The sequence below is a fragment of the Coffea arabica genome, chromosome 4c (genome assembly GCF_036785885.1).
Source record: "Coffea arabica cultivar ET-39 chromosome 4c, Coffea Arabica ET-39 HiFi, whole genome shotgun sequence".
Classification (NCBI taxonomy): Eukaryota; Viridiplantae; Streptophyta; class Magnoliopsida; order Gentianales; family Rubiaceae; genus Coffea; species Coffea arabica.
This window is the reverse complement of record NC_092316.1, coordinates 4,644,307-4,663,208: the sequence shown is the minus strand read 5'-3', so window position 1 is coordinate 4,663,208 and position 18,902 is coordinate 4,644,307. Positions and strand designations below refer to the sequence as shown.

Below are 18,902 nucleotides of genomic sequence, written 5' to 3'. Positions count from 1 at the left end.
TTTATCTCTTGGCAAGATCCTTTTATCAATGACAACAATAATTGAATTAGATCTTATGAAACGACCTGTGAAGTTGTTGTTTGCATGTCATAGCATGATATGAATAACAATACAATTCTTTAAAGAATATATGATATTTGGAGAAATTCATGCTGTTCTTTTTAAAGAATTTGCTTTTGCTTTGATGTCCAAGATCGAAGTTAACCTTAAATTTGGATTAGATACCAACAATAATATGTATTTGCGAGATTTCCATCGTTTTCAATTTAATCTGGTCAGACAAGGCATTCAATGGCAGCCATCCATCAATTCGTTCAATGATTGTCAACTTGCAAGTGGTATCAAAATAGACTAGAAAATGAAATCAATCATGACAATTTTTTTTTTTTTTTTTAATTTTGCAAAATGCAAATCATCCAATCCGTCAACAATTCACAATTTCATAGTACCATACATGGGATAGGATGGGAAGCCCTGCAAGTTGTATTGAGATTAGTGAAAAACATGTGGAAATCTTTTAATTTGTTAAATAAATTGGTGTGAAAAATGAACCCAAAAATGAATAATCTATACTAACAGACTTTACCCTATAAAAAAAAGAGGTACCCACAAATTGCTATACACTAATTAAAAAAGGCACTGATATTAATCTTAAATTCCAAAGCTGCAAATTGGAGAATTACTGGTAATCTACTACGCCAGTAGTCAAAACTATTTTCACTAAACTTTGCTTTAATTGTCTATGACTATTCTCGTATATAAAATTTCCAAAGATGCAACCTAGTACATAAGTACACAGCACCATTCATAACGCACTATTTATAAGCTAATGTACTATTTGATGTTGGATAAACGATGGAAAACTTTTTAGATTATTCTGGGAAGCAAATCTCCTTCTTCTGTTTTTCATTGATTTTTTGCTTTCGTACCATGAAAAAAAATTTAAAAAAAAAGCTGGCAGGGGTAAGTGGTAGGTGTAGTAATGGGAATGCTGTAATGGTATACTGGTTCATGAGAAAGGTACAAGAAGCCAATTGACGTTCATTCTTTCCGACCCCAGAAAACAAAAATCTCTGCTTTTTCACATCTTCATTTCATCTCAAATATCAATCCAGTAACCTTTAGCTTCTTCTGATAGGTTAGTCTTTTCAGACATAAATTTCATTTCCTCATCTTTACTTTTTAACACAGTCGCATATATGCATGCAAATGCTCATTCTTGCATTTTGCTGTATGAAAAACTTAAAGCTGCAAGCTTTTAGTTGTAATGCTAATGGGATTTTTGTGTCGAACTTTTATTTTGGAAGAACCAGAAGATTTACGTGAGGGCAATGCTTGTTTTTGTATTTTCTGGTGGTTCTAACGTTCTGCTTCGGTTTAAAAATTTGAACTTTTGCTGTTTCTTGATCATAAAAAGGTGCTTGCTTTATTTTACTGATTGAAGATGAATACTGACGTTATTACTCCATGTTCTTTAACGGGGTTGATTTATTGTAAAAAAGGAAAATTTTGCAGAAAAAAAAATGCATGCTTGCCCAGTTAAAAGAATTTGAGTATTATTATATACTAGTAATTGTTATTATGAGAGGGCCTTTAGTCAGGATGTTTGATGGATTTTACCATGCTGGGGAATTGTCAAATTGGATGGCTTTATCACCTTGGCCTTTGGTTCTTTGGCGGCATTCATTGGTTGCTTTACATTTTTTATAAATTCATTACTTTTCTATTTAGATCCTTCTTTTCGTGTTGTTAAAACCTCATGGGATTTCCATTTCATTCTCAGAGGCTATGGAGGTTACGTAGGGAATGCAAAACTTCAGAAAGTTGGTTCATAAATTTAACTGGTAACATATTGTCAAAGGCTTACTAGTGAGGGATTGTGATCTGCTGAATTTGGATGTGATATTTAGGTACTTTAGTCCTTATTTTACCATAGAAAGACTTTCAAATCTCGAATTTCTGTAAATTTTTGTCTGAGTTCCATGCAATATGTATCTCATTTGTTAGACTTTACATGTGAGTTTGGTTGAAAAGCCACTCTTATCCTTCCAAGCATAAAATAACTTTCAAAGAAATTGCTGCCTAACTACAGTGCATTTGTCACTGCTAATGTCATTGTGGAGTTCATCTCTTTGAACATTTATGTGTGTTAAACTGTGAATACTTCCTTAGTTCCGTCATTCCTTGCCTCCTTTTGAATTAGCTTCACTTAATCTGCATCGCTAAGTGATAATCAATTGTGCTTCTTGGCACATCAGGAGCATCAATTCGAGAAATTTCATGACTCTGGGAACATGAAACATGATGAGCAGGATAGAGGAGTATAACAGAGAATTGGAGGCTCTTCGTGTAAAGGAGAAAGTGGAGAACATGATTCATAATGAAGACTATGCTGGTGCAAGGGATACTTTGCAAAGAGCCCGTAATCTTTTTCCGCTTGGTGAAATTGTTCCTAAGCAGACTGTATGTGAAATCCTATCAGCTGCCAATATCAACTTTCCAGGTTGTGAGATTGACTACTACTGGGTCCTTCAACTTGTGCCATCAGCCAAGACATTTGACATAAAGCATCAGTATCAGAAACTTAGAAACATGCTGCAACCTTTGAAGCATAACTTCCCAGGTACAGATGTGGCTCTTAAACTCATAGAGGATGCTTTCTTTGTGCTTTCTGACAATCAAAAGCGTTCTGAATTCAATTTGCAACGTAGCACTGCCTGGGAAAATTATGAATCACCTCCTCTAGAAGCAACAATTTCCTCTGAATTGTCTGAAATGAAGGGAGGAATGTCTGCTCTAGCCTCTGGTGATTGTCAAAATGTATCTTTAGAAAACCTGGGGACAAGGAGTCAGGATTGTTTGACAACGGGCATGCATCTAATGAGAAATGGAGGAGCTTGGTCAAATTCTACCAGTAATACTTCCGAAGGAGATATGGCAGAAGTTATGCTTGACGTGAACACTCTATCAGAACAGAACCATGCTGTTTCAAGGGATCATCCATCCTCTTCCAGAAATATGGCCCATGAAGTGCTTTATCAGGATATCTACAACTTCGATGATGACAGAGAAGTAGATAATATGGCAATAGGCCAAATATGGGCGACACACTATCAATCAAATGAACATCAAAATCGCCGATATGCTCAAATTATCGCCAGGTCTATGTCTACAGTTACTGTGATGTGGCTGAAACCAATTCCAGTTACTAATGCAGAGAGAAGATGGTGTGAGGCCGGGCTACCTGTTGGATGTGGATCTTTTCGACTGGACTTGGAGTCGGGGGAACAGGTAATTGCACCTTTGCAGTTCTCCTACAAATGCTCTCTGACTACTGAAGTGGCAGCACAACAGTTTGACATGTATCCACAGAAAGGTGAGGTTTGGGCGGTTTATGAGGATTGGAACCTCGAAGAATGGTCCTACAATCCTGAAGTTACAAATAGTTGCAACTATAGATTAGTTGAAATTCTCTCAGATTTTTCAACATATACTGGATTTGACTGCACGTATTTGGTGAAGGTTCCAGGTTTCAGGAGCATTTTTCAGAGGGAAACAGGAGGAGGCATTTCCATCACTGTTCGCGTCCTTCCACGCATGTTATACTCCCTATCCCACAAGGTTCTGGCATATAGGTTAACTGGAGAAGAGATTGATGGAGTAGTCAGTGGGATGTTGGAGGTTGACCAGTTAGCATTGCCAAATAATATGAGAGGAAAACCAGACGAGGCAGAGATGTGGAAGATGGAAGAGTCAGGTGGTAAAGCAGATGATGATGCAATAATGTCGGAGAGAAAAAGCCCAAATCTTTCTAGTTTGACAGGTCAGGTTTGGGCTGTCTACTGTGGAAGAGATAAAATGCCTCGGCAGTATGTGGTTATACACAACGTGTTCTCAAGAACCCAAGTACTTGTTAAATTTTTGGAACCTGAACCTGAACCTGAACCTGAACCTGACTTGGATAATAATTGGCGGCAGAAGAGTTTACCTATCGCATGTGGAGCATTTAGCGTTGGAGACGTAATCATGGGTATGAAAATTTCGCAGTTATCACATCTAGTCAAGGTTGGGAAAACTATGCCTGGCTACGTGATTTATCCTGCGAAAGGCGAGATTTGGGCTATGTACCAAAGGTGGAACTGTGAGTGGAAGCTTTCTGATCTAGAAAGTTGTGAATATTGGATTGTTGAAGTTCTATCAGACTTCTCAGAAAGAGAGAAGATTGTGGTAGCGAGGCTGGGTGAAGTGAAGGGCTGCTTCACTTTTTTTCAGCGGCTGCAGCTGGACGGCTTTGAAATGATTTGTGAAATTTCAAGAGCTGAGATCCATAGTTTTTCCCACAGGATTCCTTTTTGTAAAGTCCCTGGTGTTGGAGATTATGGCATTTCAGAGAGTTCTTTACATTTAGAACCCAACTGTTTGCCTCCAAAACGGAGAAAGCTGGCATGAAAATTAATTTGCTGGATGGAGAGGTGAAGTGTGAAAGGGCCAGGTTGTCATAGACTGAAGGCTTCTGAAAACGAAGTTGATTGCCATTTTGCAGTGAAAACTTGGTGTTAAGATTCAGAACTCAACGAATGACTGCATAATCATTGCATTCGTTGTTCCTGATGGAGAAAACGCTTTCCTTTTTTTTTTTTCAAGCTGTGTGTGCCAAACTGCTCTTGAAATCTTGATTTGTGTTTTTTATCCAAGGTTTCAGGTGACGGCATAATCTTGTTTCAATACTGTTCTAGAATGCAGAAAACCAAAAAAACGTGCAATTTGAGATCAAGACACATTTGCAAATTAAAGTCTCCAAATCTCACTCGGTCATTTTCCTTGATTTGCCACGTAACCAATTAAATTACAAAATTCGCAAATTATTATTGTAATTCAATTCGAAGTACCATCTAACAGAATCTAGAGAGCCAAAATTTTGATGGCGATTTGAATCTTTTCCGAGTGCCACAAAAGTTGCCACAACTCATCGTCGCTGAATGGTCAATCTTTCACGAGTATCACTCACTGGATGGATATAAAAACTCGCAAAACAAAAAAATACTCCGCAATAAACCTACTCATCTCCAAAGTCTACCTAAAAAGCTTTTCTTGTCCTTCTTTGTCCTGTTCTCCAGTGATGGGCATTCTATTAGATTATATGCCAGGTCAAGAACTATTGGACTCCGAGCAGCTGCCTGGAATGAAGGTGGGAAGCGCTCAATACGTGACATTGACTTGACACTGGCATCCACTGCTGATTCATACACATCCAGGTTGTCCATAAGAAATTTCTCCAACTGAAACAACAGAATCAACATCCAGTAAAAGGTTAAGCCATAATACTACAGAAGCGTGATTGAGACGTGCTTAAAGAAGTGCGCTTCAGCTATGCATTTAAAAAGTTAAACTAGACTAATTTGCAACCATTTTAAACATTAAAAACAGAGACAAATCCCAGCTCAAAATGCGTTAAAATATTACCAACTTGTGCCTAAAACAGAAGCAACTTTGGAAAGGAAGAGAAGTAAACAAAGGGAAAACAAAAAATTATGCACACAAGATGAGGAGCAAAATAGCCTGTGTTCTTCAAATAATCACAAAGGAAGGATAAACTGTGTTGAATACATGGCTACATAAAGAAAATCCAAAAGGAGGACCGGCTTTGAGAAAAAAGTAAAAGATAACAATGCACATGTATTCATGGTCCAACAAAGTATGTTCCACCAACTAAGCATTGTAAATAAGGACTTGACCTAAAAGAAGTTCCATCACAGATGGCACATATAGGCAAAGCATCACAGTGGTGTCGTTTATCATATTCTACTGGAAGCACGAAAATTTCAGTACTAGGAAATATTCCAGCAGAAGAAATTAATGCATGGTTTTTGATCCACAAATTCTATGGCCAGTTTATTCAGAGAATCCTCGTGGATCAGCACTATAAGATGACTTTCAAAGTGTGAATGGTGAACATGCATAAAGCTGATCTCTAGGACCACGCAAAGTACTATGACTACAGAGGGTCCATGCAACAGTTTATCCACAAATCTCAAAATAAAACCATGCTTTTAGTTGCATGAATTAATTATATACCAAAAAAACTCGAGGAATAGAGTGTAAGTAACATGTAAGCAAATCTGAATGCCTTCACCTATTATGTAGCTAAGAAACATATACGTAAAGTGTATAAAGCAATGTAAACAAATGTGCAAATTTTTAACATCAATATCTAGAAGAAAACAACATCAATTTGAAGGGCTAAAAAAATGCATAATCATAATTTGAGATATTCAAAAACCATTAACACATGGCCAGCTTAAAAGAAAGTGAAATCTAATGAAGCCACATCAGCATAATGGGGAAATTAATAATAGCATCATACTTTACATGCTCCAACTATGATTGATGCATTTAATTTCCTTCTAGATGAACAAGTCCAGGACCTAAAGTTAAATGGGGCACAAACCTTCTTATCCTTTCCAGTCAATGATATAGTTGAAATCTTTTGTGATAGCTTTTCTGGAGCCTGCTCTTCCTCCATGATGGCTAATGCATGCTCTATACAGCTGTTTGATCTACTTTCTTTTTGCAGTGTCTGCAACTCCTTTATCACAGCCTGATACAAAGAAAATGGACAAAAATAAAGAGACAAACAAAGCAGTCAACACGTGAGTAGACATGGAAGAACAAGCTGCCATAAACCTGAAATTTCATAAAAGAAAAATAAAAGATGGCCCTTTGGTTATGACTATGTTTAAATTAACCAAGTCAGCCATAGAGGAAAGTATGCACACCTGATCAGCTGTCTTCAAATTTTGAAGCTCTTTAAGGGCTGTATCAGCTAGAAAGCGAACTTTGCAGTACAAAGCATAGGCTTCTGTTCTCTTTCCAGCCAAACTGTAGGATTTGGCTAAATAGAAACACCTGCCAACAAATTGAGAGCAAGGTCATCATGTTGAACAATCAAAACATTCTCAATCCTAACACCTCGAACCAATTTTCATGGTAACAATAGAAAAGTAGAATAAAAAAAGCAAACTTAAGAATATACATTTATTTGACAGGATAAGTTAAGAGAAGACAAGACTTTTAGACAATAAAATAAACCTACAGCCAACTTATACATTCACAAGAAAAGAGTGAAGTGAAAGCCTGTAAGAGACAAAAGAAACAAACAGCCAAAAAAAAGAAAATACAGTGACATAAACCGAACCTTTCAGCTCTGAAAACCAAACTTTTGAGCTCACACTCTTCAGCAAAAGCCAACTCTTCTGGCTTTCTATCTCTTCCAGAGCTAACTAAATCAGAAAGATCAGCAGCATTCTGCCAGTTGGAAGAGCGGTTACTAAATTTCGACACTTACAAGTATGCCTACTACTATTGCTACATGCACAAAAACATTGCAAAAAGCTAGCTATATGAATTATGGGTAATCACCTGTAACAAAAGGTCATATAGTCGGACAAGCTCTTCAGGCTTGGTAACTTTTTCATTCTTATCATCACGGACCTTATTGAGTTTGCTTATAGCAATGCTAACCAATAACTGGTTCCTTTCGATGGTTCGCTGTCCTAAAACAGCACCAATAGCTTTATCAAGGCCACTAAGATCATCTTTCATGCTTTCAGAATTTCCTGCACTAGCCTAAAAGAGAGCATAACGTGAAAATCAGTAAATCCAGAAGGAAGGAAAAAAACATATCATTGTTCCTAATAGCAAAAAGTGCACTAAGATGACAAAGTACTTGATTACACAGAAAAAAAAAAATGGGAATCTCATGCTTCTCACCAAATCATTGCGAATGCAGCTTCTGGCTTCATTATATGCAGCAAATATTTTGTCAAATGTGGCAAGTCTTTTATCTGCCGGAAGAGAGTCTGCTTTTGGGCCATGAATGTCCTTCTCCAGTTCCTGAGCTGATCAAGTTCGCATCATAAGAAAGGAAAAACCTTCAGACTGGATGATAAAGCTATAGAAAGTACTAATCAACTCAATGAACATAAAATGGCTAAGAAAGCGGATGCATAAGGTGATATCAGATTACATAGGAAATCAACATCCTGTTGGTTTTTATCAATCTGTTTAATGTTGGCAATACAAAATGAAAGGAGCAGAAAAGCTTTCAGAAACATCGAGAATCCAATTTAGAATTGAGATTCACTTAAGAATAACTTATTTTGGAGCAATCAAGCCACAAAGTACATGGAAGGGACTCCCAGAATTTATTTTGATTTCTAGGCAGCATCCTCTATGTTGGCGTTCTGATTGAAATCAAGGTACTTAACCCAGAAAGAAATCAGTCAATAGCAGAAAATTTTCTGTGAATGAGTTTATGATGTAGCATTAGAGATAGAAACATGTCTATCTAATTACACCAATGCAGTGAGGGCATTACACAATTCATTACAAAGTTCAACCTAGAAAGGCCAAATGCCAGTCTTTAACACGTTCCTCTGTATGACCTGATGAACTTGCTTCAGAAGCACAACTTATATAAGCAGTAAACCTTAAATGAGCAACTTCTGCAATGCTAATATTCTAATTACACATTAAAACCATTAAACTTTTTAAATGTTATTTAAATGGTGATTTCCAAATAAAAATAACTGTCCCAAAACTATTCTTGGAAAAATACAACAGAGAACATGCTGTCTAAATTTGAATTTCCAGCTAAACTAAAAATGCTGTCAAGCAAACAATTCCAGCTTCTAGAGTCAACCCAAAAAGTGGCAATGCAGTTGCAAAAAGCAGATACAAGGAAGAAAAACTTAAGTATCCATTTTGCTCAGAAACCACTATGACTTAATTATGTCATGATTCATTACTAACCTTTCAGTATGGACACCCTTGTTTTTGCGTTTGATATTGGAAATCGGTGCCCAAGCCAATGGAATTCTGTCATTGATGCAGCCTGCTGGGACCTAGCCTCAGACATAACAGCCTTTTGATCCAAGAAAATGCAGTTATAATAAATTAGATACTAAGCTGAGAAATTCATGTTTCCAAGTTGTCATGACAAAAGTTGTGGAATATGATTCTACCAATAGTATAGCCACACACCTCATTAATCACCTAACTCCTGAATTCTATTATTTAAGACTCACCTCCAACTTTGCTCTAAACAGGTCCAAAGCAGGTCCTTCCATTTCACCTATGCGTAACAATTCAGAAGTTTGTAAATTTGACTCGCCAATTTTGTGTAAGCAGTATCTTATGCTAGGCTCTAATTCCTCAACCCGCTCACGGCACAAAACTTGGTTCTCAAGGTCTCCATATTTCCCAAGTTCCTCATAAACAGCCCTAAAGAAAGTAACTAAGTTAGCCAACAAGGGAACTGTACACTTCAAGCAACATCTTGGATATTTAAAGAAGAAACAACCATACTAAACATTTAGTACCTGGCACTTTTGAAACTCTTCAGTGCAACTTCCCAGTTCTGATCTTGTTCAAATAACAAATTTCCCCTCATATAAGCTGCATAGGCCTGCAGTTTAAGAATTGATAGTTTCTCAGTACAGAGAATATTACTTGCATGCAAAAGTTACAAGCAACGGTGTGAAGAAATTGCCTAGTCAACAACATTGACAGGCTGAAACTCCACCACTAAGTCGAATGGAAACAGAAAATGGCAACAACATCTTCAAAATGTCCATCTGAGAAAAGAGTTGAAGAGCACATCGATTTCTAAGTGAGAATTGTTTTTACAGCTTGCATGTACGTCTAGAACTAGTTAATAGTTCATCTGATGCTTTTAATGAAAATGACTAAAAAAGGAAAGGAAAGACAGTAAGAAACAACTGAATTGTCGGCATTGATTGCATAAGCCAACTTCCACTAAGTATGACTGTATTGTAAACTATATCGTTGGTTTTAATTGCAGTGATTGCAGATGAATCCAAACCATCCATAGAAATTAACTTTATCTTAACTTAAATAGTTACTTAGAGATCATAGAGTGATAGATTCTCCACCATATCATCTAAACTAATCCAAGCACTAAATCTGAATTATTCGTAAATACCTAGTTTGATATGTGCTGGCTACAGTTATCGAATGTAAACTTCTACCTAAACCACTTGTAACAAGAAAAGAACGGTCAAAGGAAGAAAATTAGTAGCAGACTATGAAGTTTACTTATTAAAAGCATCTAAGCAGGTTATCTCTCATGATTCTAGCAACACCACAACTAGGGATGGCAACAGGAGCGGCTTCCCGAGGGGGGTGAAGCAAGGGTGGAGGGGATTTTTCTCCCCCTGTTTTAAATGTGGCAGGTGATGGGGGAGGACCTCCACCACTAAAATAAATTTTGAAAAAATGTAAGTATCTATAGCTAATTTTATACATATATAAACATACACATCACAACCACACATCAATAATATATGCAAATATATTATAATTTGAGAACTAAAAATATCATAATGTCAATAAAATAAATTTTAAAATATCAATAATATCTAAAAGAATGATTTATGAGGTTGTTATTGATGTTATATACGTGGACAAATAATGTCCAAATAAAAATTATAATTAGCCAACCACTATGGAGTGGGGTGGGGCACGGCAAGGGTAAGGGAAGCGGGGGACGGGGCAGGAGTGGGGGGAGATTTTAGAACACGGGGCTGGGGAAGGGGGAGGGATCCCCCGCCTCCCCCCCCCCTTCCTCCAAAAACCACGGGCCCTATTGCCATCCTTGCCCAAAAGTGAAAGGAAATACAGTGAACCCAATAAAACAAAAAATTCCTGAAAGAGTCTGTTAGAAATAATTAGATTATTTGTATACAGGGCACAGCAGCAGTGCAAAATGATGAATTAATCAGCACACCTCTGCTTCCAAAGATGTCCTAGAATCTCCCTTAATGGAACACAAGTCTTGAAACAAAGTAGCCCATTTGACTGCTTTTCGCAGCCTACCAATCAGATAGCCACGCTGACGTGCATTTGGACCATCTGGCAGCGTTTTCTTTTCCATAGCATGGCTCCAAGCTCTTTCTGCTGTATAAAGAACCACATGAAGATACCTACAGTGTCCCCAACCACCACGCAGAATCAGGATAGATTAACGACCACTAAGAAATTATTAATGAGAGACAAAACAGCATATTTGTTCTTGAAATAGCAAAAGCGAAATTAAAACATTTACCAACTGTAATGTCAATCAAATTCAACCATTGGTCTTGGCAATCTATTACCTCACTTCAGTGACCATAGAAGCTGTAATCGCCCTTTTACTATATTTACCACGGCCATGCGTGAATTTCAATGACTTGTACAATCTCCTGAGGCGAGCAGTACAGTACCTCCTAAAAATTTGCAAAAACTGGTCAATTTCACATTCCTTCAATAGTACAACTCTATCACACCACATTTTTCACAAATTTAACCCTGCCACCTCTAATGATCAATGTCATAAATTCCCTCATAAACCTATATAGAGCACCCTCACGCTTATATACTGGTAAAAACAATATCATACGGCATTTCTTACAAAAATTAAACCTACTTCCCGGAACTTCATCGTACCAAATTACTCATAAACATATACCATTAGTGTACAAGCGTAGGTTATACCGGTAACGAGCGTAATCGCCAAACCGCAATCCATGCTGCATCTGAGCCGATTTCAAGAGCTGCAAAACTGTAAATTCACCAAAAAAAAAAACATAAATTATCTCCTCAAAATTAGCTGTCTAGAGCTTTATGGGAGAGTAAATTACCATTGATAGAGAACCTCGGGCTATTAATCTGATCAACGGATTCCGAATTCTGGTTGTCCACATCCATTGCGGAGGAGTTGTTCTCTTTGGCCATATCGTTAATTTCAAATCTCCGTCAGATCTTAAATTTGGCGTCGTCTTTATTGGAATTAGCCCGACGGCTTGAATGTAGGTGGCTTGAAAGATTCTGAAGATGTCCAAAATGCCCCTGGCTTGTGGCACACTGCCGGCGGAGGGGTTTTCTGGTTTAGTCGCTGAGTGAACATAAATGAAGCCTGTTTGGTCTCGACATAAAAATCCTAACTAGTCTCCTCTAGGGATGTAATCGAGCCGAGTCGAGCTCGAGTATCGCCATACTCGAGCTCGACTCGACTCATATACACAGAAGCTCGAGCTCGACTCGAGCTCGATCGAGTCTAAAAAATGGATACTCGAAGCTCGACTCGAAGAATTTCCTTTAGGCTCGAGACTCGACTCGATAAGGCTCGACATTTAGTCAAGCCTTATCGAGTCAAGTCTTATCAAGCTTTTTGACTCGATTTGACCAAAAAATGAGTTCAAAGGTGGCGTTTTGGGAAGATTCAAAGGCAAGCTGGATTGCTTGACATGGAACTTTCAAATTCAGCAATTACCCACCAACGGTAGGTGCCCACAAGAGCAGCAAAAAATGGATGATTCTAATTCTTCGGATCATAGTTCCTAAGTGTGCTGCAAAAGTACCCAAACTAACCAAAATTCCCCACAAAATTCCAAAACTTAGCAAAACATGAGCTGAGCCACCAAATTGAGAGACAAACAATTATCTCAAACAGCCACAATATCCCAACTACCACAAGCTCAATTCAGAAACCAATGCCAAGATCTATCCAGAAATTCCTTTTCCCCACAAATATCACTAATTACTAACTAAAGAAAGCTGCTTTAAACAAGAACATGTCAGAAAAATATGTTCCTGGTTCAGAAATGGACCATAGTCCAGCAGAATTACAAGTGTTTGAATAGGATATAGAAGAATGAAGTTGAAAACTCTTGTCACTAACCTGACCCAGCAAAGATGACCTCAATACCACCATTAAAATGGCGATGCTTTCTTGTGTTTAATAATACATGATGATAACGATGCTCAAACCTAAAGCTAAAGGAGTTGGTGGAATGTAGAAATTTTACAAGGAATATTTGGACTTTTTCAAGGGGTAAGTGGGTGAGATGAGATCTTTGGCCGGTGACATATGCTGCAGAATTATCAAGGAACAGGTCGAACTGGTGCAATTTGCATGGCGCAGTTTGATTAATCATTAATCCTTCCTCCTCAGATGTCTTTTGTCTCAGTATTAAAGGGAAAAATTGCTGCTGTTTATTTAAGGATTCAAAAGCAATTATCTCCAAAATGTGGTGACATCCAAGCTTAATTAAATTTTAATTGAGAGAAAAAGAAAAAACAGATGATTTTGGACCCCAGCTTCTGGAAAAAAATAAAAATAAAAAATTCGATGATTCACGTATCCATCCTATAGACAAACTCAAACGTCACGCAACAGAGCTGTTTTTGGTCCAGACCCAAACCAGGAGCAGAGCGAGTAACATTAGAGCAGAGGCAGACATACCAGAATCTGGTTACCAGATGCGATGGCGATGGCGATGGCGATGGAGTCTCACAGATGCGGTGATGGCGATGGCGATGGCGATGGCGATGGAGTCTCACAGATGCGGTGATGGCGATGGCGATGGCGATGGCGATGGCGATGGCGATGGCGATGAGTGGTTGCCGGCTGGTAAAGTGAATTTTTTGGCGAGGCTTTCTTCGAACAGAGAAGAAAGTCGAACAGAGAAGGAAGAAAGTCTTTTCTTCCTTTTTTTTTTTAGACATTTTTTCTTTTTAGTGTGTAATTACTTTTTTGCCATTATAGGATTTTATTATAAAGAAGGGTATATTGTAAATTTCATATAACTTATACCCATAACGGTCATTTTATAATTATAATAAATATATATTATTTAAATTATAAATTTTTTTTATTTAAATAACTCCGGCTCGTCGAGTCTCAAGCTGGGAAAACGTGACTCGAAACTCGACTCGATTTGTAATCGAGCTACTCGAAACTCGACTCGAACTCGGTCAACCCGAGTTCGAGCCGAGTTGTTGACCGAGCTACTCGCGAGTAGCTCGGCTCGCGTACATCCCTAGTCTCCTCTGCGTTGTCTACTGTTTAATGGATTATGGCAAGTACTGGAGTCTACTGTGTAATTCAAATTGTTTATGGGTACGTGAACAACAGACTCAAAGCCTAGGGGTCATTGTTAAATTTATCATAACTTACTAATTTCGTCCTTCATTTATATGAATTTAGTATCCACAACTAGTTTCTTCATTTTATTTATTTATTTATCTTGTTGGGTTTTAAGGGATTTTTTCTACATTACTACTTTCCATTGCTCTGTGGAGTTATTTTTTTTTCGTAACTTTGTAGTTTCTGTTAAAACCTATGAGTTTCAAAATGTTTGAGGCTGGTGATGACATAAAAATTAGGACCATCAGCAAACCTTAACACTTTACTAGCAAAATGGCATGAGTTGTACTGTTAAAATGAACAAGAGTAGCCTTAGCTTCACAATATAATGGGTACTAGTACTACCCACTTCCAAGTTCCACACTGTGCTACTTTACAAAGACACGGTAATGTTTTCTATCCCTCCAATGGCAAATTTTGCCAATTTGCTACCAATCATTTCCTTGCAAGTTAATATGAGAAAAGAACCACATACAAAACAGAGGACTCAAGACCAACATATCTTTGGCTATATTTGCAGCTTTAGCATCAGATTAGTAATTGTAAACTAATGGCTTTGGTTAATCATATTTGCTAGCTTCAGCTTCTGCAGCATCCTTGCTGCCTTCACTTGCTTCTGATGTTGCCCAGCTTGCTACAATCTCCCCAGGCCAGTTACTTGCAATTATCCCATATCCTAACTTGTTCTTAATTGGACAGATTGTTGCAGCAGAGTTCATCTTGATGCAAACCTCAATATGTTCCATTTCCACTACGCTCAACTCCTCGTGCTGTATTCTCACTGTTCCTGAGTGGCTTTATGTGCAACCTTGTCAATATCTAATCTGGATTCACTGAACTCTGCTTTGTTCTATCCTTCCATATTAGTCATCGTAAATTGCAAGCAAGCTGAATGTGCTCCTTCCCAGCAATTGAAAAAATCCCTTCAAGCTTTTGCAAATTACAGAAGGCAAATATACCTTCATCCAATTGGAAAAAAAAACCATCCTGAAAAGCTCCAAATCCTCACAGTGAACTGATTCTCACCCGCATCTAGCACTCCAGCATATCTTGGGGATGCCTTGCTCTAGCATATCACCTACATATGAGGTCTCTCAAACATGTAGTAATAGAGCTTGACCCTGCTAGTAAATGGGAAAATGACTATTAAAGTCATGCAGAGCCAATAATTCGAGTCAGTAGTTTGTTTACACACTGTGTGCACATGTGACTTTCGTATAGAAAGTAATAAAAAATTTTCTAGTATTTACCATACCTATGACAGTAGGACCCACCCAATATAGATTGCACCCGTGCCTTCTTCACAATTACAGTTCCCAGAAGATGGCAAAGTTCCTGTGTTGAGTAGGACTTCTCTGGCTGCATAGAAATTCACAGGTTTAAGCATCATCAATGACAACCTAAAAAGCCATGGCTAGTCAGCAATTTGCTGACACTCTGTTCATTTTCAATGGACTATAACATGTCTAATATGTAAAGGAAACCTGTGTATATGTCAACAAAAATCTCACAAGATAACCTGGATATTAAGTAGAAAGCCAACCAAGTACAGTGTCCATTTGCTATGTTGCCACAAATTGATTAGTCCAGTATATTCTCCAGCTCAGCCTCCAAGGAGTGAGTTCAGCATCCTCTGAAAAATTAAGAATGATGGAAACCAAAATTAGTCAACAATTCTTAAAGAATAATGCAAACACAACATCCAGGATGTGACACTTCAAATTTATCTGAAGAAGTAATTAATTGACTATTCTCAGTCTTTAAACAGCTATTTTCATGATAATGTACCTATAATCTTTCACCTCAATCCTATAACTGCATCTAATTTATTTGGGAGAACATTTTAAACTGCATTATGTAAATATCTTGAAACATCCAATGGGGCATGTCAACCCTAAAAGGGCCCATGCAGTCTGCAAGCAATGGAGTGAATACTTATTTGTATAAAAGTCAGGTACAGTAACAGGAGGTATCATACTAATTGTAAAGAAACATGACAGGTACTCAACCTATCCAACTTCCTGCAATCTGATCTCGATTGGACAAATTTGACAGCAGATAACTAATCTAAAAATGTAGTTAATTACCCTTGAGAACTTGTAGATGAGAGCATCACAATCATGACGATCTGCATAATTGGTTCCTTCTCTAATACTTGATTCAAAAAGATGGAGCGGCGCAGAGCATTCCTATATTACACTTCAGTAGCTGCAGGGAAGTCCTCACTCATGCTCCACTCATTCAATCCTTTAACACTCATCTCAGAGCAAATTATCCGGATCTCTTCCAATTTTCCTTCCTCTCTGAGGCCTGCGAGAAGCTCAATACAAACAGTGTTAGTTGGGTAAAGACCACATTCAAGCATTGCCCTGTACCAGATATATGCTCCAACAAAATCGTTTAGTTTGCAGTGTCCTGCAATGAGTGTGTTATATGTATCAGCATTAGGAATCAATCCTCCAGCCCTCATGCCATCAAAAAGATCCTTGGCCTTTTCAACCTCGCACTCCTTGAAACAACCCAATATCAAGACATTGAAGGTCATCCTATCAGGAGGAATCCCTCTTTCTACCATTTCACTCTGCAGAGAAAATGCTTTTTGGACTTTTCCATGATTTACATAACAATGAAGAAGCTCATTGTATAGGACTCGATCAGGAATCAGGTTTATGTCAGACATTTCTTGAACAATTTTCTCCAGTAGCATCTGTCCCTGTTTTTCTGCTTTACATTGTGCAATTAGAGGATGATATGTGCTCAAGGTAGGTTTAACACCTGATGCTTTCATCTTTTCATATAACTCAAAACACTTCCAGGTGTTCCCTGCCTTGGAATACCCTGATATTAAGGAATTATATGTGATGACATCAGGATGCAGACCGATGCTTATGATTTTCAAAGTCAACTCTTCAGCTTCTGTAACCCTCCCTCTTTTGCAGAGCCCGCTAATGAGTGTGTTGTATGTCACTAGAGTTGGAGGGAGTTCACTTTTCAACATTTCATCAAGTAAACTAAATGCATCTTTTATGTTTCCTCTTCTACAATGCTCATCTATGAGTACATTGTAAATTTGAGTATTTGGCAGAACCCCTCTACATATCATATCCCTGAGTATCACTTCAGCTTCCAGATGCCTACCATCCTTGCATAAGGAGTTTACTAAAGAACCACAAGTAACAACGTTGGGATTTATTTGATTGTCTTTCATTTCCTCAAGAATCTGAAAACACCTCTCAAACTGACAATTTCGCCCATAGCCCTGAATCAGGGTGTTATATGTCTCTAGATTGGGGCTGATTCCCTTCTCAGTCATCTTCTTAATCCATTCATTCGCATTATCCATCTCGGATGCTCTGCAGAACATGTTGATCATTGTATTAAATGTGATGCAATCAGGCCTCAACCCAAATTTTTCCATTTCGCCAATTGTTAAAAGCACCTTTTCTTTGTTGCCTTCTCTGCAGTACCCATCAACCATAGCATTAAACATTACCTTCGTGGGAACAACCCCATTTTCCATCAAATGCTTCATTAATTCCTCGGCCTTATCCATTTTCCCTTCCTTACACAATCCATTAACCAAAACGCCATAAGCACACTCATTCAACTGCACCCCTCTACGATCAGCATCTTCATACAAAGCCAATGAAGCATCTGCATTTCCAGACCTCAAATGACCATCAAACAGTATGCTATACGTGAATGCATCTGGAACAAACCCATGAACCTTCATTTCCTCTAATACTCTTCCTGCCTCCTCCATCCTTGCCGCCCTACAAAGCCCACCAAGCAACGTATTATATGTGACAACATTAGCCTCCACGTTATCATTTTTCATCCTCTCCCTCACATTAAACGCCTCCTCCAAGTCCCCTGCTTTACAATATCCATCAATGAGAGTATTGTAAGTCACCCTATTCGGCAACACTCTTCTATCAACCATTTCGTCAAACAGTTTCCGCGCATCCGCCACTCTCCCTTCTTTACTCAAACCCCCGATCACAACATTATAAACAAACCCATTAGGCTTTATTCCACATTTTCTCATGCGCCGCATTTGCTCCACAGCTCCCTCCAAATCCCCCAACTTCACAGCCGATTGTATGGCCTTGCCACAGCTAAACTTATCAACTCGAATACCCGAATTTACAGCATCTAAAAACACTTCTAGGGTCTTATTATACTGCCTAGAACTAACCAATGATTCAAGAAACAGGTTAAAAGCGTAAAGAGAAGGAAAGTTGCCGTCTCTTTTGATTAAATCATAGACCTCAGTGGCCTCGTCGGGGAGCTTTAACTCGGCATAAAACGATAAAAGAAAGCTAGAAAAGATGGGTTTTGTAGGAGGAGGCGAGGATAGGGAATAGAGGGTGTAGAGTTGAGAAGCTGAATTGGAGCGAATGAGAGTGTTGAGGAGTCTCTTCGCAGTTTCGGTGCGGTTCTGTTGCAGTAATATTCGAAGCTTTCGAAGGTGTTGCTGGAGATTTTCGTCGGTTGCGTGGGCAGCTTCATTCGCAGCAGGGGCCGCGACGGCGGCAGTTTCATTGTGGAGAGGCGGGGCGGAAGGGAGGGAACAGAGGAATTTGCATTGCCGGATAGAACGGAATTTGGAGGGAAGAAGAAGAAGACGGACCCGACGTTTTGCCATTTTCCTCCGGACAACGGTTTGCCATTCCTCGTAACGTTGTACCCTTTTCTTTTGTATTTGATTCAAGTGAAATCGATTTCTTGAAAATCCAGTTCAACTTTTTGTTTATTTATTTTTTTGGAGTTCACATGTTAATTGGAGTTCTCTTTTTGTTTTTGAGATTTTCAAGTGAAATAGAGGAGTTCAACTTAAAAAAAAAAAAAAAAAATCTTTAAGTGAACTTTTTTTTAATCTTTAAGTGAGCTTGATTTTTTAAAAAAGAAGGGC

At 38.3% G+C, this 18,902-nt stretch overlaps 3 protein-coding genes across 10 annotated transcripts; 1 reads left to right on the top strand and 2 right to left on the bottom strand.

Annotated features, from left to right (window-relative positions):
• Positions 1-852: 852 nt before the first annotated feature.
• Positions 853-4,774, top strand: LOC113739683 (uncharacterized). 2 transcript variants are annotated; one of them, XM_027266974.2, is made up of 2 exons: positions 853-1,138; positions 2,259-4,774. In XM_027266974.2, the coding sequence occupies exon 2, from the start codon at positions 2,302-2,304 to the stop codon at positions 4,447-4,449; it is 2,148 nt and encodes a 715-aa protein (XP_027122775.2). In that variant the 5' UTR covers positions 853-1,138; positions 2,259-2,301; the 3' UTR covers positions 4,450-4,774. The 2 variants fall into 2 exon arrangements, with proteins under 2 accessions (XP_027122775.2, XP_027122776.2); XM_027266975.2 differs by having other exon boundaries at positions 853-1,910.
• Positions 4,775-4,780: 6 nt separating this feature from the next.
• Positions 4,781-13,516, bottom strand: LOC113739687 (uncharacterized). Of its 4 annotated transcripts, none has more exons than XM_072045634.1 (14): positions 13,304-13,516; positions 11,700-11,953; positions 11,554-11,620; positions 11,175-11,285; positions 10,808-11,003; positions 9,381-9,466; positions 9,087-9,282; positions 8,812-8,923; positions 7,771-7,898; positions 7,420-7,626; positions 7,196-7,305; positions 6,777-6,906; positions 6,449-6,598; positions 4,781-5,279 (listed from the first exon to the last, which is right to left on the bottom strand). In XM_072045634.1, the coding sequence occupies exons 2-14, from the start codon at positions 11,791-11,793 to the stop codon at positions 5,061-5,063; spliced, it is 1,806 nt and encodes a 601-aa protein (XP_071901735.1). In that variant the 5' UTR covers positions 11,794-11,953; positions 13,304-13,516; the 3' UTR covers positions 4,781-5,060. The 4 variants fall into 4 exon arrangements, with proteins under 4 accessions (XP_071901735.1, XP_071901736.1, XP_071901734.1 ...); XM_072045635.1 differs by having other exon boundaries at positions 11,700-11,922; XM_072045633.1 differs by having other exon boundaries at positions 11,700-13,516.
• A 762-nt stretch (positions 13,517-14,278) lies between these two features.
• Positions 14,279-18,754, bottom strand: LOC113740163 (uncharacterized). Of its 4 annotated transcripts, none has more exons than XM_027267683.2 (4): positions 16,075-18,754; positions 15,507-15,620; positions 15,243-15,346; positions 14,279-15,130 (listed from the first exon to the last, which is right to left on the bottom strand). In XM_027267683.2, the coding sequence occupies exon 1, from the start codon at positions 18,633-18,635 to the stop codon at positions 16,182-16,184; it is 2,454 nt and encodes an 817-aa protein (XP_027123484.1). In that variant the 5' UTR covers positions 18,636-18,754; the 3' UTR covers positions 14,279-15,130; positions 15,243-15,346; positions 15,507-15,620; positions 16,075-16,181. The 4 variants fall into 4 exon arrangements, with proteins under 4 accessions (XP_027123484.1, XP_027123483.1, XP_071901733.1 ...); XM_027267682.2 differs by having other exon boundaries at positions 14,279-15,108; XM_072045632.1 differs by having other exon boundaries at positions 15,531-15,620.
• Positions 18,755-18,902: the final 148 nt, after the last annotated feature.

Bases quoted from the DNA above. Each gene is read 5' to 3' on its own strand.
- LOC113739683 (XM_027266974.2), top strand. From the start codon at position 2,302: ATGATGAGCAGGATAGAGGAGTATAACAGAGAATTGGAGGCTCTTCGT.
- LOC113739687 (XM_072045633.1), bottom strand. From the start codon at position 11,793: ATGGCCAAAGAGAACAACTCCTCCGCAATGGATGTGGACAACCAGAAT. The intron at 7,627-7,770 runs GTGAGAAGCATG...GCTCTCTTTTAG, and splicing joins GCTGCATTCGCAATGATTTG to GCTAGTGCAGGAAATTCTGA. The intron at 7,306-7,419 runs GTGATTACCCAT...TCCAACTGGCAG, and splicing joins TATATGACCTTTTGTTACAG to AATGCTGCTGATCTTTCTGA.
- LOC113740163 (XM_027267683.2), bottom strand. From the start codon at position 18,635: ATGGCAAAACGTCGGGTCCGTCTTCTTCTTCTTCCCTCCAAATTCCGT.